The sequence below is a fragment of the Eumetopias jubatus genome, unplaced genomic scaffold (genome assembly GCF_037043125.1).
Source record: "Eumetopias jubatus isolate StellerSeaLion01/CBP00866 unplaced genomic scaffold, mEumJub1_p1.0 scaffold_4, whole genome shotgun sequence".
In the NCBI taxonomy this organism is placed as follows: Eukaryota; Metazoa; Chordata; class Mammalia; order Carnivora; family Otariidae; genus Eumetopias; species Eumetopias jubatus.
In genome coordinates this window covers 22148781-22169505 of record NW_028274810.1, presented here as the reverse complement: position 1 = coordinate 22169505, position 20725 = coordinate 22148781, and the positions used below count along the sequence as shown (strand labels likewise).

Sequence of the window (20725 nt, the reverse complement as noted above, 5' to 3'; positions counted from 1 at the left end):
TTCATATCAACGAAATCCTACAATATATGGTCTTCTGTGTCATGCTTCTTTCACTTACATACATATACTTGGTATCTATGCCAGGACTACTAATTCTTCACAAGACAAAAGGAGAGACTTCAGAGTCCGGAAGTAAATTAAACCTAATCATACTCTTCTACATGATCAAGTCACTAAGAATAAAATTCAAATGCCTCACATTGGATTAGAGAGCCTAGTGATCCAATCCTATCTACTTATCTGACCTCAGATTGCTTTTTCCCTGCCTACTACTCTCCAATAAGCCCTTCTTTGGTTCCTTCGAGGAACCAAGGTCATTTCCATTTTAGAGTCTTTGCATAAACCATTCCCTGTGACTAGAATATGCTAGTTTCTTCTTGGTTCATATCTAATCTTAAATAACACCACCTTAGTGAGACCTTCCTTGACCACCCAACTACAACAGTGAAGCCAACTCTCTAACATTTATCAGTGTACTTGAATTTCTTATACTTCCCACTACCTGACATTTATCTGTTATTGCTGTTACTGCCTCTCCTTCCTACTAGAATGTAAGCTCTTTGAGAGCATGGACCTTCTTGGACAGGTTTATCAGTGTATCCAAAGATACTTAGTAGGCAAACAATAAGGCAAACAATATTTGTTGAATAAATGGATCACTATTCCTCTTAATGATGTCTAACTTGGCAATCACTAATATACATTCCATTTAACAAGGAAAATTTTAACAGGAATATGGTCTTTGCAATAAAAAAGTTCTATTTTATGGCACACCTATAATAGAATGCATATCAACTGGTTTAGACGCGTTAGTCTATGCAACCAGTTATCTTCATTAATACTGATAATAAGGAGTCTTTTGCTAGTTAATAAACTACAAAGTGAATGAAAAATACTCAAGAGTCAATTCTGAGCTCTCTATGCTGCTTTAGAAAACAACAATAAGAAAATTCAGAAGGGCTAACAAATTGATAACTTAAAAAAAAAAAGCTGTGCCCATTTCCAGGTTAGGAATTTCAAACTACTACTCTTTAACCTAATGTAAAAATGTTGCAGGGGCGCTTGGGTGGCTCAGTTTGTTAAGCATCTGCCTTCAGCTCAAGTCATGATCTCAGGGTCCTGGGATCAAGCCCTGCATTGGGCTCAGTGGGAAGTCTGCTTCTCCCTCTGCTCCCCCCACCCTTGCTCATGCTCTCTCTCTCTCTCCCTCTCTCAAATAAATAAATAAAAATCTTAAAAATGTTGCAAAGCATGTACTGTTCAGGTCTGTCACAGTACCCAAAATAGCACTTCTGTTCAATAACTTGATGGCTGTTTTCCTAATAACTCAGGGGAAAGTGTTCACAGAGATGACAGAATGTCTTTTGAAAGTGGTGCCCACTTCCCTTTTAAAAAATTGAGAAAGAGAACATGGCAAGGTAATACATTCTACATTTAGCAAGCCTATTTCTGGGAACTAAAATCTACTTTTCCAATTCTGCCATGCTAAAAGAAAGTACAGTTCTATAACTTTCTAAGAAATTTTTTATCTGTCTAGGTTGGTGGTTCTCAAAATGGGTACCTATATGAGCAGCTTCAGCATCACCTGAGAATTTGCTAGCAATGCAAATTCTTAGGCCACCACCCCAGACCTACTGTATCTGAAAATCTGAGGGCAAGGCCAGTCATTTCTTTTATAAGCCCTCTAAGTAATTCTGATGAATACTAAAGTCTGAGAACCACTGGTGTAGATTATTGTTTTTCCCATAAACGCTGATCCAAATACTCAAGAGAAAAAGAGCAGCCATTATAAGGAAGGGAACTTTGCCAAAGTTTATGTATTATGCAGGATGTCATGAACAAATGTCAAATGTCAAAACATTTGTTTTAAAATTTAAAAGTGCCAAAAATATAATGACTGTATTTTTAATGCCTTTTATCTTAGAAAGTGTATAAAAGGTATCAATAATTACCTCTTTCTCCTGGAATATAAATAACTTGGGTGGTACAAAAAGTATACTTTCACCGAGACTTCATCAAATACGTAAGACAGAACCTAAAAAGGCACTTCCTGTTTTTCACACAAGTAGTAAGTCATTTTCATACCCAGATTAGAGAAAAGAACCCAGATGGGGAAACAATGCTTTGTGGTTGCCTAGAAAAATCCTATATAAGACTGAGAGAAAGCTAAATTAAAAAAAAAAAAAAAAAAATCTATGTACCATGTGGATATGATCTTAAGGGCCTATATGGAGACTGCCAATTCTCACAGTAAATTTCCTCTCAAATACCTTCATCTATTTTAAACATGAGAACAAGAACACTGTACCCCTCTACCAGTCTAGAGGATCAGGAGGACAGGGTCACCCTAGTTTAGTTCTTGCCAGTATGAATGATAGATATACATGTGATGAAGACAAGGATCTTTTAAAAAACATTATGCTTAAAAAGAAGCGAAAACCTCTAAATGATAAGTTATGATAATTTAGACCAAAATATGATGGAAAGGGGCTAGGTTAACTTTCCCTACCAGAAATAAAAATAAAACCAACACGAGAAATATATATCCCATTAGCTTAAGGTTTATTACACATCTTTGGGTAGCACAAGATTAATTTATTCCTCTCTTTTCCTTTTTCATGGCAACCATCAGTTCTTAAAAAGTACATTGTCTACAAAAAAAGAATACTGGACTGAGAATCAAGAAACTCCATTCACTTACTCCAACACAGAAATCAGACGGGCTTTAAAGTATAAAGCAGACTTGAATTGGCAAGGTTTTTTAAAGTATGCATTTTATTAGAAGACAAAAGAGATAGCAAAATTTTTTGCCAATTTAAATTAATAACTAAGAGCAAGTAACAAATACTAAAAGGTGAATCATTTATACCTTTTCTCTGATTCTTCAGAACCAAAGGCAGTATTTCTGAGATGACTGGCCAGGATGTCAATTAAATTGAGATGCTCTTCCTGGGTAATGCAGAAAATACAGAAACCTCTAAAGCTACAGACACAGCACTGGTGTCCGATGCTAATGTATCTTAGTGTTGTAAATATCAATTTTAAATTCTGCATTCCAGGAAGACATAGTGGGAAACACCTCATTTCATAGATTCTAGGATGCACATTTTTTTGTTATGATGTATCTAAAACAGGAACGTGTCCTAACAAGCAATTAAGTCTTAAACCGGTGTTGGCCATGAGCAATCATAGTTGTCATAGATCATATACATACGAACATCTGAACACAAATATCAAGCTTGGAAGAAAACCCTGGAAACAGTTACAGTGCACTCTTTTAACCCCTCAGAATCAAGACTGTTGGGTTAAAATTAACCAACTTTACAGAGCAATAATTACAAAGGTGGCTTAAAAGCTGAATATGACTGGCTTTTGGTTCTTTTTACAGATTCTTTTAAGAAATGCTGCATCACAATGCTGTTGATAGCACAGCAAATAACAACTGTGTAGAAAAATATGCTTCAGCAATGCAGAATAAGTTATTTGGAAGAAATGTGAAAAGGCTTTAGGAAAACTTAGCCAATTTAATTATATTAAATTTCCTTGTTTTTGTATGCCAAAGTTGGATATAAGATTAAAATCTTTCTGTAGCTAAATTTCAGTGGTCCATTCCAATGAGAAAAAAGATCTAAGTTATAGGAAAAGAGTATAAAAAATTCAGTATTAAAAAATTTCATGCCCACTAATGTATATAAAATAGTAACATCTTAAAATTCATGATATGGAACAAAATCTACATTGTAGATTGCAGTTTGTAGTTTTCCAAAACAATTTTGCTAACTACCATTAAAAAAAACACCTTCTTTGTAGTATTACCTGTAAACCACAGCAGCCTACAGCATTCATTATGGAAGCATTGTGAATAACTCGGTAAGAGATTCCCAGTTTTGTTGCTCTCAGAATAAGATCGCTGTGTGTGGTAGCCCTGTAATGAGAAAAGGTCAAGTTAGATTAAAGTAACCAACGTGGACTTTTTTTTTTTTTTTTAAGATTTTATTTATTTGACAGAGAGAGACACAGCGAGAGAGGGAACACAAAGCAGGGGGGAGTGGGAGAGGGAGAAGCAGGCTTCCCGCCGAGCAGGGAGCCCGATGTGGGGCTCCATCCCAGGACCCTGGGATCATGGCCTGAGCCGAAGGCAGACGCTTAACCGACTGAGCCACCCAGGCACCCCAACACTGACTTTTTAAGACAGTAAAGGTATAGTATTTCATGAGTTCTAGTCAATCAAAGGGTTATGGGGGCTGCTTTTCCTCAAGTTCCGGGCTTTCTGACAAGAAAAGTGTTAAGTCTCCACATGCCCTTCATAATGCTGAACAAGTGTGTCACACTCTTAAAGCAGCCTTGGCAGCTACAGAGAAAGGGAAGTTTTACTTGCTCTTTTGTCCTGATAATACCTGCAAAGACATCTGTGGAATGTAAGCTCAGCAAGTGAACTCCTGTAGCAGCAATTCTTAAACTTTTTGGCCTTACAGGCCCTTTAAACTTTTAAAATGACTGCTCTGAGTTCTAAATTACAGCACAGATAGACCTACTCTTTGATTTCAGCTCTATTTTGAAGGTTTCTTTTTTGTGTTTTGAAATACAAGGCAGATGGTACAGAACATTTCTGTAGCCTGTCATTCTTTGCCTTTATATTAGGGTTCTATCTGATACAATCGTAGTTGGATTTTACATCTGTCTAGCAGTGATTTTATTTATAACTGTTTTCAGTCTGGTTACTGTATATATAATTAGTATGTGTGCATGTGTATGTGCATGCATATCCTGCCTGTTGCCTTTCCTTTTTTGAGATAAATCTAATGATTATAATTAGATAGACTGTGAGGAGAGAGAATATATGTAAATATAAATACGGATACTGTGAAATGTAACCCCACATCAATTTAGAACTGCATTATTAATTCCCCTTGATGAAAACTCCAGGCCCTGTTGGGGAAAACAACATTAGCATGTTTGAGAAACTACATACAAACCAGCAGAACCTGTCAACTGGTCAATGCATACCAAGTAGGAAGATCAAGGGCTTTCACCCCATGAGGCAGTCAGAAACAGATTAACAAATGCCCACCAGGGAAGGCTGTTTTTAATCACACATAAAATAAAAACTAGTATGAAAAACAATCATTAATTTGATTTAGAGTAAGCTTTAAAAAAAAATAATATAAATGCCAGTTATAAAGAATGTTTTTAATATCGTCTTCAACAGACTTTTACTACTTAACACTAAGATTAAGGAAAACTGAATTAGTTACTTGCTAAGTTATTTGAATAGATAAGCAGGAAGAAAACGTGGTTTAAAATTATCTCTTTATCGCAACTTCATTTAAAATGACCAGATGTGGTTGGTATACTATGGAGATTTAATGACCTGGCAAAGTGATTTGATTTTGTGATGCTGCCATAAATGTGATTAAATAAGCCCCTCAGATTTCTGCTATGAAAAACTGGTATTTTATCATCACGATTACCCAAAGTATATTGCTTCATGAAAAAGAAAAAATTGGTTTGAAACACAGGCTTACACCATTATACTGGGCATTCCTTCTAGTCCAGGGTCATGAAAACGCGTCAGTTATGGTGTGTGTGTGTGTGTGTGTGTGTGTGTGTGTGTGTGTGTAAGACAAATTTATTACTATTTTTGGGCATGTGGCGTGGCTCTATCCAAAATCGACAGGCCCAGAAAACGCGTCAGTTATGGTGTGTGTGTGTGTGTGTGTGTGTGTGTGTGTGTGTGTGTGTGTGTAAGACAAATTTATTACTATTTTTGGGCATGTGGCGTGGCTCTATCCAAACTCGACAGGCCCAGAAAACGCGTCAGTTATGGTGTGTGTGTGTGTGTGTGTGTGTGTGTGTGTGTGTGTGTGTAAGACAAATTTATTACTATTTTTGGGCATGTGGCGTGGCTCTATCCAAACTCGACAGGCCCAGAAAACGCGTCAGTTATGGTGTGTGTGTGTGTGTGTGTGTGTGTGTGTGTGTGTGTGTGTGTGTGTGTGTGTGTAAGACAAATTTATTACTATTTTTGGGCATGTGGCGTGGCTCTATCCAAAATCGACAGGCCCAGAGTGGAGCCCACTTAAAAATAAACTTTATTTTATAATAACATTAGTTTACAGATATAGTACTGCCATATTTGACAGTGTATGGCTTATGATCTGAAAATTCACTAATATTTGGAATGATATGGTAAAAGTGATAGGAAGCACTATATATTGGTACAGTCTTTTTTTTTAAACATTTTATTTATTTGAGAGAGAAAGACAGAGAGCACAAGTGGGGTGGGGGAGCAGAGGGAGAGGGCGGGGGACAAGCAGAGTCCCTGCTGAGCATGGAGACTGATGCGATGCGGGGCTCAATCCCAGGACCCTGAGATCATGACCTGAGCTGAAGTCAGATGCTTAACCAATTGAGTCACCCAGGCACCTTGGTACAGTCCTTCTGGAAAGTAATTTGACAATATATGCTTGAAAATACCCATATTCAAAGATTTTTTGGGTATTATAAACTGATTTTGGAGGGAAAAAAATCCAAAACGTGGGGAAGGGAGAATGGAAGGAGGGGAAAAAGGATCATATACATTAATCCAAACATGGCAGCTTTACTTATATTGGAGAAATAAATGGACAAATGATAATAATGCTGACATTTACTGGGTAATTACTAGGTGCCAAGTACTGTTCAAATGCAGTTCTTGGAATGGAAACAATCAAATGACCTACATAAAAGCACAAAGAAGACAAGTGAATAAAGATATATTTTTATGTATGTGTATGCCATGAAGGAAAAGGCACACAACATTAAGGATAAAAAATTATGTGTTCAATGATTATAAAATATATATAGTTACAGAGCATATTAAAATAAGGAATGGAGTAACAAAATGGAACCATCATTAAAATTTCTTTAGTGATGACTCTGTCCAACTATTCTTTATGGGGACAGAAAGCTTAAGACTGTCATCTCTCACATGACTGGGTCAGATCTATTAATGTAGTATTTTTTTAAAAGTCATTTACATTCTTTATTTGATTAACATCCACATTCCTATCAATAACCTGGACAAGAGGGAAAAGATGAGAACTACATCAACTGACTTCACTGACTTTCAATTACCTTCTTCAGGAATTTAAGAGTGGATGATGGTGATGGTTACACTACTTAATGCCACTGAACTGCACACTTAAAAATGGCTAATGTGGTAAATATTACGTTACATATACTATAATTTAAAAAACATGAGAATAAAGAATTTAAGTAATTTTCTTTTTAAAGTTTTTATTCAAGTAAGTGGAAAGGGGCTTAAAATTAAACAAGTAACTTTTTGTTGTTGTTTATGTAAGGAAGAATTTTAGTGCTTTGCTGCATTCTGTATTCTCCTCCTGGTTTATCCATTTAATGCATAGAAATCATAATTCCCAGCCCAATTAAAATGTACATGTTCCCTACCATCCCGTCTCCAATTACTATATCCCCAACGACTGTATCTCAACAGCAATCCAGTGAGTAAATGAAGAATAACTATAGTACAATAATTATTACACAAATCTGAATATAAGATTACACATGATTCAGTCAATGACATACAGCAAATTAATTGCGTAGGAGTTAAAAAAAAAAAAAAAGAAATGAAAAGAAGAGAAGAGAAAAGAAAAAAGAAAAGGCACCCACTCCTGAATAAAATAGCGGAGGATTCATGGAAGAGGTAGCATCTGAACAGGGTCTTAAAGAATCAACTATTTTACTAAATAGAAACTGGGGAGGATTAGACTTAACATTCCTGTATGATATATTTGAGTCATTAATGAGAGTAGATCCTAAGATTGCTCATGACAAGAAAAAAAATAGCTTTTTTCTTTCTCTTTTCTTGTATGATGGATGTTAACTAAACTTACTGAGGTAATCACTTCACAATATATGTAAGTTAGCTGGTAAGAAAAGTCTATTTTAAGAAAAAAGTATGATCAAAGACACGGAAGATGAATATTGCAAAAACACTTATGAGGGGTGCCTGGGTGGCTCAGTCGTTAAGTGTCTGCCTTCGGCTCAGGTCATGATCCCAGGGTCCTGGGATCGAGCCCCGCATCGGGCTCCCTGCTCGGCGGGAAGCCTGCTTCTCCCTCTCCCACTCCCCCTGCTTGTTGTGTTCCCTGTCTCGCTGTGTCTCTCTCTCTGTCAAATAAATAAATAAAATCTTAAATAAAAAAAAACAAAACACTTATGAAATGGCAAAGTAGTACAATTGGGCTCTAGCATAGTCAAAAAGAAGAGTAGCCAAAGGAGAAAGCAGATAGATTTTGTTAAAAGATTTAGGCCATGAAAAAGTCACTTAAGGTTTTTGAGCAGGGTAGTAATATCATCGAAGCACTTTTTTAGGCCTCAATTCTTCATTTATGTGGAATTCTCCCCTTCCCCCTCCCACCCCCTGCTGACCTCCTCTACAATTTCCACCTATGTTAGATGATAAAACACGGGGTTTAGAGTTTAGTAGAGGAGGTCGACATCAATCAAAGAGAAAATAACAAATTTGACCCAGCTCAAGCAGCAACTCCTCCATAAAGCCACCAATGAAAAACTCCAAACTCTATGCCTTTGAATTTACACTTAGTTCTATCCTCACCCTCGGCCCAACCTTTCAGCAGTGTATCAGAGTTAACCACTCTTTCCTCTCTAAAGTCTTCTTTTTTCTGGGCTTCTGTGACAACACATTATCTTGGTTTTCTTCCTCCTCTGGCTCTTGACAGATCACGAAATTCAAGTTTCCTAAGGCTTTATCTTCTCTTCCCCTTGTTCTTTCCTAGTGATTTCATCCATTTCTCTGGCTTTAAACATCCTCTCTCCCCCTCTCCCCCGATAAATACCCGTTAACTTCAAAAACCATATATCCAGGGTAACTCTCCCTTGAGCTCCAGCAGCAGATATCAAATTGCCTACGTGACATCTCAAATTTAAAACATTTCCAGAACCAATTCCTGTCTTCCCCAATTATTTTCCCTACAAGTTTTCATCTTTTCAAGAACTGGCACCATCAACTACTCAGTTCCTAAAGCTGGAATTCTGGAAAACTTCTTTCCTTTTCTTCACCTACATACATATTGGCATTCTTCCTTCTTGACTTTTCCCACTTAGCCTTTTTCTCTCCTCTACCAAAGCCACCTTGCCTCCCTAAAATCCACTCAGGGGAGCATTCAGAGTGATCATTTAAGAATGTCAATCAGATTGTGATTCTTTCCTGCTTAAAATCCTTCAAAGATTTACCAGAGTACTTCATCTTTTTTTTTAAGATTTTATTTATTTATTTGTCAGAGAGAGAGAGAATGTGCGCACAAGCAGAGGGAGCTGCAGGCAGAGGGAGAAGCCGGCTCCCTGCTAAGCAGGGAGCCAGACGCGGGACTCGATCCCAGGACCCCAGATCATGACCTGAGCTGAAGGCAGACGCTTAACTGACTGAGCCACCCAGGCGCCCCTATCAGAGTACTTCAAACAAAATCCCTACCCCCTCCTAGGTCTTACATGACCTGGGTCCTGCCTACCTCGTGAACTCCTTCTCTCTCCCTCCCCCCACCCACTCACCATGCTCTTCCAGGTCCCCGAATACATTCTTGCAGTTCCCTCTGCTTACAGTGCTCTTCCCCTCTGCTATTCCTTTTATTTTTCAGATACCTACTTAAATCTCACCTCAGCAAAAAGGATTTCCCGTACAACCCTACACACATCAGCGTATTCCTGTTAGTCCTTTTTTTCTTTTTTCCCCTTACAGGCCTACCAAAATTTTAAATCTGTTGTTTTCTCTTTGACTGATGTTGGCCTCCTCTACTAAACCCTAAACCCCGTGTTTCATCATCTAACATATGCCCAGCACGTAGCAGTGCCTGTCATGGGACAGGTGTTCCAAAGATATTTGTTGAACGGATAAACGTCAGTCCAAGATATGCCTGGTCTTCCCTTGTGACTCCAGGCAAAATATTAAACAACTCTTTCCCTTAATATTTAATTGATATCTACTGCACTGTGAAGGAAGCTAGGGAGACAAGTGTGAAGGACAGCCTACAAACCTAGACAGTAGATATATACATTTATATAAAAAAAAAACATCGTGAGGCAACGTATGAGAACGTATGAATGACGTTATTACCCAGATCAGGGTAAGAAAGGACTGCATCACCGAGAATGTGGTATTTGAGTTAGGCTTCAAAAGATGGCTGGACTTCTGACAATCAGATATATAGCAAAGGGCATTATAGAGGAAGGAAAGAGATTGAACAGATGTACAGAATGAGAAAGCAAGATGACCAGGGAAGGGTAAACTGGCCGCCATGAGTGTGGGCTTTAGGACAAGAAGGACAGGCAGAAGGGAAGGTTGGACAGTATTTTTCATATCTGGCCAATGGATGGAGCTAGTAACTCTCATTCTGAGCTCAAATAAGATTTTCAAATTGTGGGGCGCCTGGGTGGCTCAGTCGTTAAGCGTCTGCCTTCAGCTCAGATCATGATCCCAGAGTCCTGGGATCGAGTCCCACATTGGGCTCCCCGCTCAGTGGGAAGCCTGCTTCTCCCTCTCCCACTCCCCCTGCTTGTGTTCCCTCTCTCACTGCGTCTCTATCTGTCAAATAAATAAATAAAATCTTAAAAAAAAAAAAAAAGATTTTCAAATTGTGGTTTCACAAATATAAATTTGACCACAACGTAGGTAATGAAATAAGAGTCTGCATCGGGACCAGGCAAAAGGCTACTATATTAAACTAGGGAATAAAACAATATAAAAATTGGGGCTGGAAATTGAGTTAATAATCAATCATGCCTACATGATGAAGCCTCCATAAAAGTCCTTGAACTATAGCATTTAGAGAGCATCTGGGTTGGTGAACACATCTATGTGCTGGGAGAGTGGCCTACTTCAACTCCAGGACAGAAGCTCCCACGCTTGGCACTCTTCTGGATCTCTCTTCATGCACCTCTTCATCTGGCTGTTCCTCTGTATCCTTTATCATATCCTTTATTATATAATAAACCAATAATTATAAGTAAAAAAAAAGTCAAAAGCAGTGCTTCTCAAACTAGTGAAAAGCTAGTAACTTAAGTTCTAAATTGGCATGGAACAATAGTTTTGTAAAATGCAATCAAAATTAGTGATTAGAAAAATAAAATATAAAGTAATAGAAAATATAAGCTCCAAATTTTTATTATGAGATACAGCAGAGACAAAATTACTTTTAAAAACTCCTATAAAATTTCTAAATGCTTACTTTCAATTTCTGTAGTTCTCATCATGGACTAGTAAGTTTGTGAGCTGGCACCAGTCTGTAAACCCCACACTGAGTAGCACTGGTTTATTGGACTTTGTCAGTGACTGGATGCCATGGAAGTCAAAAGCGACTCTGAGATTACTCTAAGGTAACTCTAAGAATTGTGATACCATCAAGTAAGGAAGTTTGGACGGTTCAGAAGATGTCACTATAGAAAATATGGGACTTGGCCAGAATCCAGTGCAATGAGAAAATCCTACAAGAGTTCCAAGACATTTTATATATAGGATTTTTCATTACCTTTACTTTACTATTTTGTGGCTTAAAAAAAAAGGGGGGGGAGGGGCCCCTGGGTGGCTCAGTTGGTTAAGCATCTGACTTCGGCTCAGGTCATGATCCCAGGTTTCTGGGATGGAGCCCCACATTGGGCTTTCTGCTCAGTGGGGAGCCTGCTTCTCCCTCTCCCTCTGCTTGTCGCTCCCCCTGCTTGTGCTCTCTCTCTCCTCTCTCTGTCAAATAAATAAAGAAAACCTTAAAAAAAAAAAAAAAAAGGAAAATAGGCACTGCTAATTTGGAGGAAGACTTACTTTTACAGAAAACAATGTCAGAGGCTAAAACAATTTGGATATTTTAAAATATGTGATTGCACAATGTCATTTGCAACCAAGTATAATGAAACACAATCTTTGGAACACCACACTGATGTAAATTACTTTCTTTCTTTTCTTTTTTTTTTTTTTGACAGACACATGCACATGTAACTCCATTCTTTTGGAAAAAAGTCCTCGGTGGTGAGTTCATAGTGATTTAATTGTCCTTATGTTCCTTAAATCTGTGACATAAATCTTGGGTCACCAGCTGGAAACAAAGAACTCCTCTGTATGGCTTGACATTAGAGATTGATGATGCTTAACTAGACAAGTAGAAACCCATCTTTTTAGTAATGGGGAAGAACACAGCTCCCAATGGATATAAGGAATTGAAATTTGAGGCTGGACAGATTTTAAATTCAAGGCAAGTAAAGTGACAATATTGCTAAATATGAGGTGATTAAAAAAGGAAAAAAAAAGCCTAGGACAAAGGAAGTAGAAGATGCTTGCAATTTGCCTGCAAAATAAATGGTAGGTATGACTCTTGATAATGTAATACACTTAATAATGACATACTAGTTAAGTCATTTGATGCCCTAAATGGGTTTTAAAAGAAAACCTAAAGAAAACCCCAAACACATTAACACATTAAGTTACCTTCTAAAAGAATAGCAGGAGCAATGATACAAACTTTAGAACTGACAATAACCAATGTAAGTGATATATATGATGATATCCTTATCAAACAGATTTTCTTCATTAATCTCAAAGATAATGAAAGTTAATGAAATTTTAGAACCTAGGTAACACAGTCCTTTATTAGGACCTGGCAAGTAAAAGGTTTTAGATATAACAGAATAATTCTTATTTTTTTTTTTAAAAGCAAATAAATTAAAACTCAAAATACCTGCTTTGACTTACCCAAATGGATCACCAACCACAAGGAATGCAACATCACTGATATCGGCATCCTTTAAAATATTATCAGCTTCTTGTTCCACTTCTTCTCTATCAGCAAGAATCAATTTTCTTCCATAAAACTCTTCCTATAGATTTAAGTCCAATATCAAAATGAAACAGCAGGTGACCATTTCAACACATGTACACACACACACACACACACACACACACACACACACCAATTTTTGTCTGGGGCTGGTGCAAATCTTGGCAACCATCCAAACACAGATCATTGAATACGACTCCTCAGTGAGCCAGCACTCTATATCATGTTGCAATTAAACTCTGTCTTTGGGGCTATCTTAATATCCCAAGAGGAGGTAGACTTCCTAACATCTGAGGCTTTCTGCATTTTAAATTTACCTCTAAATTTGAGTCTAATAGATCAGGCAGAACACTGTAGAATGAACAGAGAACATGTATGCATGAGCTTTATTTCAGAAACACAATAATACAGAATATGTTAAATAATAATTATAAACATACACGGTAATTTGGGTTTTATTAAATTTTCCATAGGAAAACCTACAGGACCCTGGCTAAAATAAAAGGTAATTTCAATGAGAAATAATAGAAAATTACAATTTAGTTATCCGTAGAGCCAGCAAACATTCCTACATAATTGCAGGAAAGATTAATTTAAACTGTATTTCCTAGTTCCTGCTAAAAAGGCAGAGTTGCAGAGGAAAGAAAAAAATTCTAATCATATAGGAAGTCTCCATATAAAGTGCTTTGTGAACCAATCCCCTGAAGTTCAACTCTAGAAAATAAACCCAGAAGGCTGACCTTAACCGGGGTGGCAGCATGTAAGTACAGATAGTGAACTAGTGGGCTAATGGTCATGTGGTGGTGGTTACAAACTATTATGAAAGGTCATGAATCTTATTAACTGATTTCCTGTGGAGTAATATGTAATTCAAATATAGTAAAAGTGAATGCATAAACAAATACTATTTCTTACATGCTGAGAAGTTTGAGCTTTAAGGATTATATCAGATGTCAAACATTGCAAGGACCGCTGTATTCAATAATTTAACTGTCAAGCAAAAGAGTAAATAAACAAATGATTAAGCACTTGGAGATAAAGGCCATAGTTCCAACTCTGATAATTATTGCCTAATACTTAACTAGAATCTGTCCTTGAAATGTGAAAAAAGATCTCTTCCCTTTTTCTGCATATCTTCTCAGAGATAATGCTCCAGAAGTTCCCAATGACAACAATGTTTTTACAGATGAAAAATGTTCTCTTTATTTTCACCTTTACCATATATTTTTTCTTAATCATTAATTTGTATATAACTTACTTTAATTTTATGAGTCCAGAAAACTTACTAGTGGTAGAACATTTATATTCACATATATCTAAGAAGATACACGCATGATTATAGAAAACTGAAGGAAATGATATTTTTTCCTGAACTAACATTTCTTAAGATCAAAGTCATGTTACTAGCTTAATGCTAGCAGTAATCCTAAATCCTATCCAATATTTTATAAATGATTTAACAAAAGAAAACCCCACCCTCCTCAAGACTTCGATCATGTATCATTCTATATTTTTTATCCTAAGAAACATTTCATTATTTAATTGAAACACACATTTATTAAAAAAAAAAAAAAAAACTTATCCACATATGCAGACCTGTGCACACATAGCCAAACAGTCCAGTATAACTAAATGGCTGATGGTCTTGGGCGGGGGGGGGGGGGGGGGGGGGGGGGGGGGGGGTTTAAAAAGGGGAAGAAAGAGCAAAAGCAGTAAGAAACTGGTATTACATTCTTTTTAATTTACCCACTTGGTTATTTATTCATTCAGTCACTTGAAGAATTTTTTTTTTTTTTAAGATTTTATTTATTTATTTGACAGAGAGAGACACAACGAGAGAGGGAACACAAGCAGGGGGAGCAGGAGAGGGGGAAGCAGGCTTCCTGTGGAGCAGGGAGCCCAACATGGGGCTCAATCCCAGGACCCTAGGATCACGACCTGAGCCAAAGGCAGACAGTTAACGACTGAGCCACCCAGGAGCCCCTTGAAGAATATTTCTTGTGCACAACTTCCCCACAATTTCTATGCTTGATGTTGGGAAACAATGGTGAATGAGACATATGTGGTCCCTGTCCTGTGGCTTATAATGTTTAGTGGGGAATTATCTACCATATCATTAAGTGCTACAAGAGCATGGAACCTAGTAAGAGTCAGGGAAGAGGGGTTATAAAAAGGCAGTGTTATTTAACAAATAATTTTACATTTATATTATGTATTATTCAATGACTGATTAGCCAGTTTTTGTACAGTATCAGCCCTAATCTTCTCCACTCATGAAAATGAAGGCAAAACTCAAAATTCATTCCTGCTTTAGGTTGGCAGGTTTTGTAAGGGGGACAGGGTAAAAAAATTAAAATTAAAATTACTTTTGGGTATTTCTGGAAGGATGCATAAGAAATTAGCAATAACTGCCTCCAGGAAGGGGAACCACAATAGAAATCTTTCAATGTATATACCATTTAGTATCTTTTGAATTTTATACCATTTAATGTATTACCTAGTTAAAAAAAAAAAAAAGTAGAGTAGGATACATAAACAAGAAAAGAAAACCTAAAGAAAACCCCAAACACATTAACATTGAAAGAAGGAACAGAGAAATAAGGGCTTACGAAAGGGACTGAAAAAAATGGAAAAGTACAAGTAAAACCAAGAGAAAGTAATGTCATGAAAGCCAGTTTCAAGGAGTGATCAACTATGTCAGAAGAAGTAAAAGAAGTAAGAATTGAAAACTATCCTGTGGCATTCTCAGCTGCTAAATAATTGTTTAACAAACAAATATTTCAGAGGAACGGAAGTCAGCTTGCAGGAGTCTGAGCTATGAGTGAAGTGGGGATAATAAATGTACACTGCTTTTTCAAAAAGCTTTGGATAAAGAAGAGACAGAAACAATAATAACTATGGAGAAAAGAGGTTTAAAAGGGGAGAGATTTCAGAATGGACAAAATCTGAATATGGTTTCAGGTTGAGGGAAGAAGGAAGTTAATATACATCAAACATAACGAAGAAAGAATAAACGATGGGAATAAGGTTTCAGAGGAAGGGAGAGGAAGAGGTTTGGAGAAAACACACCTAGTAGAGTTGTCTTCAACAGGCTGAGAACCTCATCTAACAAGTCATTTTCTAAGACTTTGGGGAAGACAGATTCAGATTTAAGGGAAAGACATGGTAAGTTAATAAACGCCACAGATGATTGCCTCATCTTTCTCAGTGGTAAGTCTGTCTCTCCACTAGCAAGCCGCAGCTGGATAGGAAGACAAGTAGAGTGAGCTGGTATCCAGATGAAGCAGATTAGGAAGAAAAGAGGGAAACGGATACACTGGGAGAAAATGAAAGTTATTTTCATGATGCCCAAGAACAAGTACAGCAAATTATTGTGCTTATCTCCTCCATGGTTTTGCTCACAATTATCTTTTTCTTCAGTAAGGAATACTCTTTCTCTTCCCTTTACCAAATCTTATCTATAGTAACTATCTCTTTCTCTTCCCTTTACCAAGTCTTATCTATAATAACAATATTTATAATTCATTTACATTAGACCACTCTGGGGTCAGGCATAGTTCTAAGAACTTATGCGTATGAATTCACTTAATCTTCATCACAATCTATGAGATACTCCCTATTTTTATCCCTGTTTAAGAAATAAGAAAAAGAACACAAAGTTAAGTGATTGCCCAAAGTCACAACCAACAAGTGATTGGCTGACTGCAAAACTTTACATGTACTAGAGATGAGGCAGAGGGGTGCCTGGCTGGCTCAATTGGTAGAGCATGCGATTCTTGATCTCAGGGTTGCAGGGCTTGTGAGTTCAAGCCCCACGTTGGGCATGGAGCGTACTTAAAAAAACCAAGAAGACCAAAAAAACAAATGAGGCACAGACAAGCAGAGCTTAGTGATCTCCTCTGCTTTCTACAGGATAACTAGAGCCCCAAAGTCAGCCCCATTTGGCCAAAGCAGCTTCCTCTATTTACCCTCCAGAGCTGTATAAATATTACCATTTTCTATTTAGACCATGAAAACAAAAGAAGCAAAACAAAAAGATTGGGATGCATTATTTTAAGAGATAGCTCAAATTCCATCTATTCCATAGTATTCTCTGGCCACCACGACCTGAAGTGATCTTCTTATATGTATTTCAACTGGAATTAAAAACTAGTAATTATTTACTATTTGAGACAGCTTCTACTATTTAATTCATGAAAACAACATTGGCTTAAATAAGATCATCTAAGTTCTTCCCAGCAATATAATTTTATAGTTTCTTCCTGCCACTGTTGCCATGAATTGTTATTTAAATCTTCCATTATTAAGTTTTCCTGAGTATAACACAGATGAATCATGAACCACTTGAGAACAAAGATCATAGCTTATACCTCTTTGTATAAGGCAGTACAGGCGTATTACACCAAAACAGCATATAAAATCATAATTTATTCACAGAAAGTGTCTAAAAAAATTCAAAGTGTAGTACTAAAACTCTTTGCTGGTTTCACTGTCTCTATTTTAATTAACTTCTGAATAATACAGAACATATAAATAATATTAGTTTTCAATGTAAGCAAAGATCAATTCCATATTTTTTTTTTGAAGATTTATTTATTTGAGGGTGCCTGGGTGGCTCTGTCAGTTAAGCGTCTGCTTTGGGCTTGGGTCATGATCCCAGGGTCCTGAGATTAAGTCGTACATCATCAGGCTCCCTGCTCAGCGGGGAGTCTGCTCCTCCTCCTCTCTGCCCCTCCCCTGGCTGTGCTCTCTCTCGCTCGCTCTCTCAGATAAATAAAATCTTAAAAAAATAAAAAAGATTTATTTATTAGAGAGACAGATAGCACGGGTGGGTGGGGAGGCAGAGAGAGAGAATCTTAAAGCAGACTCCCCATGGAGCGCGAAGAATGACTGGGGCTCCATCTCAGGACCTATGAGATCACGACCTGAGCTAAAACCAAGAGTCTGATGCTTAACTGACTGAGCCACCCAGGTGCCCCAAATTCCAGATTTCTTTAGCAACATCCATGTGTGCCATTTATAAAATACTATTTTGTGTGATTATTGATAAAAGCAAGCACATATTCACTGAGGAAAATAGATTTTTCCAATCTTTTTTCTCGCTATACAATTATCTAGTTATTAAGACCAGATTGTAATATATAGGTGTGAGCACATGTCAACAATTTTTAAAAATCAATTTGTTTATAAAAAAAGAAAAGGTAGAAATAAAAGGAAATAGAAAGGATGTCACTGAAGAAAGTGGCTCTGAGATTTTACTAGGCAATATAAGGCATGAATTTATTTATTTATACCTTACTTTATTCCAGAAAAGAATCATTAAAGGTGGCTGATGTTGCACACCAATTTGCTCAGGGAAAAACATGAACTAAGGACCTGGAGTAGGTCATGAAGAGCAGACCAATGGAACCTGTGATACACAAAGCATTTTGCTTGAATCCTACCTTCTCTGTGGACATTCTCTGAAATCATTATTTTGTAAAGCTATATCTATCCCTGAGTATTAAGACAGACACTGTATGGTATAAATGTTAAGACTGGTGCTTCTCAACTCAACTCTGTCTTGGTTCGTATCACTATCTGTATGACCTTGGGCAAGTTTCTCTGTGCCGGTAAAATGTGAATAGTAATTATAGAGTAATAGTCCTGTTCTACATGTAAAACACTTAGCACAGTGCATAGTAAGTATTCTATAAATATTAGCACTTATTATTGTGGAGGAACAGATATTCCAGCACCTTAACAAAGTACACAGAATTTACCTGTAGGTGAGGCTAGGCCCAGCCCCAACAATAAGTTTTTGGAAAAAAAATACTTGTAAAAATTATAGCAACCAATACATCATCTTAATAAAATCCTACATAACCCTCCAATTGGTTATTATCTCCTTTTTCACAAATGAAGCTACTGAGGTTTAAAGAAATTTGGAAATGTGTCCATTAACAACTACCATTTCTCAACATTTTCGCTACAGGCACTACGTTAAGAACATATGAGGTAGGCATTATTATCCCCATTTCACAAAGTAAAAAAGTAAAGTTAAAGGACTTGTCCAGGGTGACATGGTAACATGTAACAGAGAAGGCATAAAGACAGGTCCAACTTTCCTCTATGCCATGCCCTGACATCTTATCCTATAAAAACACTGATTTGTTATTTGTCTCTACTCTCTTAGACGAATTTAAATTCATTCTAGTTTTCCTTGAGGAGGAATATTTATTATCTTGAGCTGAAATACTTTGGTTCCAACCCAACAAATCAGAGTCAACAAATCAAAGCTGGGCATTAGCCACAACTTCCACATTAGTGCATGGCTAATTCAAGTAGCAGTCTTTAATTCCTTAAGATTTTAAGGTAACTCTGAGACAAGAATTCTCTGGGCTGTGAATAGGAGAGAATAGAAGACCTGAAATTCTCTAGGTCACCTTTTTGTTCAGAAGCCTTGGTAGACCAGACAATTCCAAAATCCTCTCCCTTCTCCTGTAACATGTCCATCACTCTCTACATCTTAATTTATGTTCTAATTGGAGTTTGACAATGAACCTGAACTACTTAATCCCTCCTCCAAAATGTAGAGCCCTACAAGCCCTACAACAAGAGCAAGCTAAATGTATGATACAGTAACAAATCCTAAGGTTATTAAGTTCCAGGTTCACTCAATATACACAAGAGTATGTGTATTAGCCTTACTGGCAATCTTTTTAAAGTTACGACCTCTCTGGATAGGATACTGACAGAAAGGCGATTACCATTTCCTATGGAAATATTTCAAAGGGAGAAGCTTTCAGCTTGGTTTCTGAATATATAACCAACTCATTAAGGCTATGTCGGTACCTCATTAGCACTCAACTCAGAAAAAATTTGAGTATCTCATGAAATAAGGGATTTTGATAACTATCCCCAGGAGTGTAGAATAACTTTCCTATTTACTGGAGAAAACCACAAAATTAGACTTGTAAGTAAGACAAAGCACCCTTTCATTTTCCAAGTCACTTGGTTGTATTATTCCCATTCTTGTGATCCAAAAGGAGCAGGGGATGTGTTTAAACAAGCAGACCTGAAAATTGGGTTCAGCTTAGTGTAATGAAAATCAGCTGTTAAGACAGCTTTCTTCCCAGGGACTGAAGAACCTTAAGTACCTACCAGGACTTCCTTCCCTACAGTCAGGATTGAGGTATAGGCTTCTAGATACACTCGACTGCAGCGTCTTACAACTTCCAGGCCCTTGACTGTGATGTCCTTGGCATCGCCCAGGCCCAAGCCGATCAGGTAAAGCATTTCAAAGTCCAGGGGGAGGGAGACTGCAGGACGAAGTGAACAAGAAAAACAAGTGTCAGCTACACCGAAGATACGTAAAATCTAGCGATGAACATGAAAATGAAAACCAAGACAGCACAAGCAGGGACGGCAAGTCACAAACGAGGCCTGAGAACCTTACTTCACGCTTCTTAAATAAGGACTGGAATGAGTGTTCTTAAACAACCCTACCCCGCTTTTTCTCATTACACCAAACTAAGATCAGTCAATTACCCTCTGAAAATTGTAGTTGGGTCCCCAAATTGCTAATTGAAGCCTTTCCGAAAAAGCAGGTACCGGAAAGGCGGATTCGCGCGGAGTGAATACGCACGCCACCGCCCTCACCTACGGTGCCGCAAAACGCTGGCGCCTTTACTGCACTTTACGACTAGCTGGGGGCGGTGGGAGAGCACTGGGGTGGGGTTCGGGAGAACCGGAAAAGAAGTGACCCGTCGACTGCTGGTGCGGGGAGGGGAAAGGTCAGTTGGCCAGGGGAGTCCATCCAGAGCCCCCCAACATGCCTTCTGGGAAAGGATGAGGAGTACCCGCGATCCCCTTAGCCCGTGGCTTTACATATCCCCATCCTA

The 20725-nt window shown here is 37.6% G+C and overlaps 1 protein-coding gene across 2 annotated transcripts in view; it reads right to left on the bottom strand.

Moving 5' to 3' along the window:
• The window catches only part of DPH5 (diphthamide biosynthesis 5), a 35107-nt gene extending 14625 nt beyond the window's left edge, over positions 1–20482 (bottom strand). Inside the window, exons 1-4 of one of the 2 annotated variants that reach the window (XM_028102000.2) lie at positions 20373–20482; positions 19986–20143; positions 12758–12882; positions 3817–3925 (exon numbers count right to left, since the gene is read on the bottom strand). In XM_028102000.2, coding sequence (XP_027957801.1) covers positions 3817–3925; positions 12758–12882; positions 19986–20120 — 369 coding nt within the window. In that variant the 5' untranslated portion in view covers positions 20121–20143; positions 20373–20482. Of the gene's footprint in view, positions 1–3816; positions 3926–10896; positions 10995–12757; positions 12883–19985; positions 20144–20372 lie in introns of those variants that run through there. The other variant, XM_028102001.2, reaches the window with a different exon arrangement.
• Between the last annotated feature and the right edge of the window lie 243 nt (positions 20483–20725).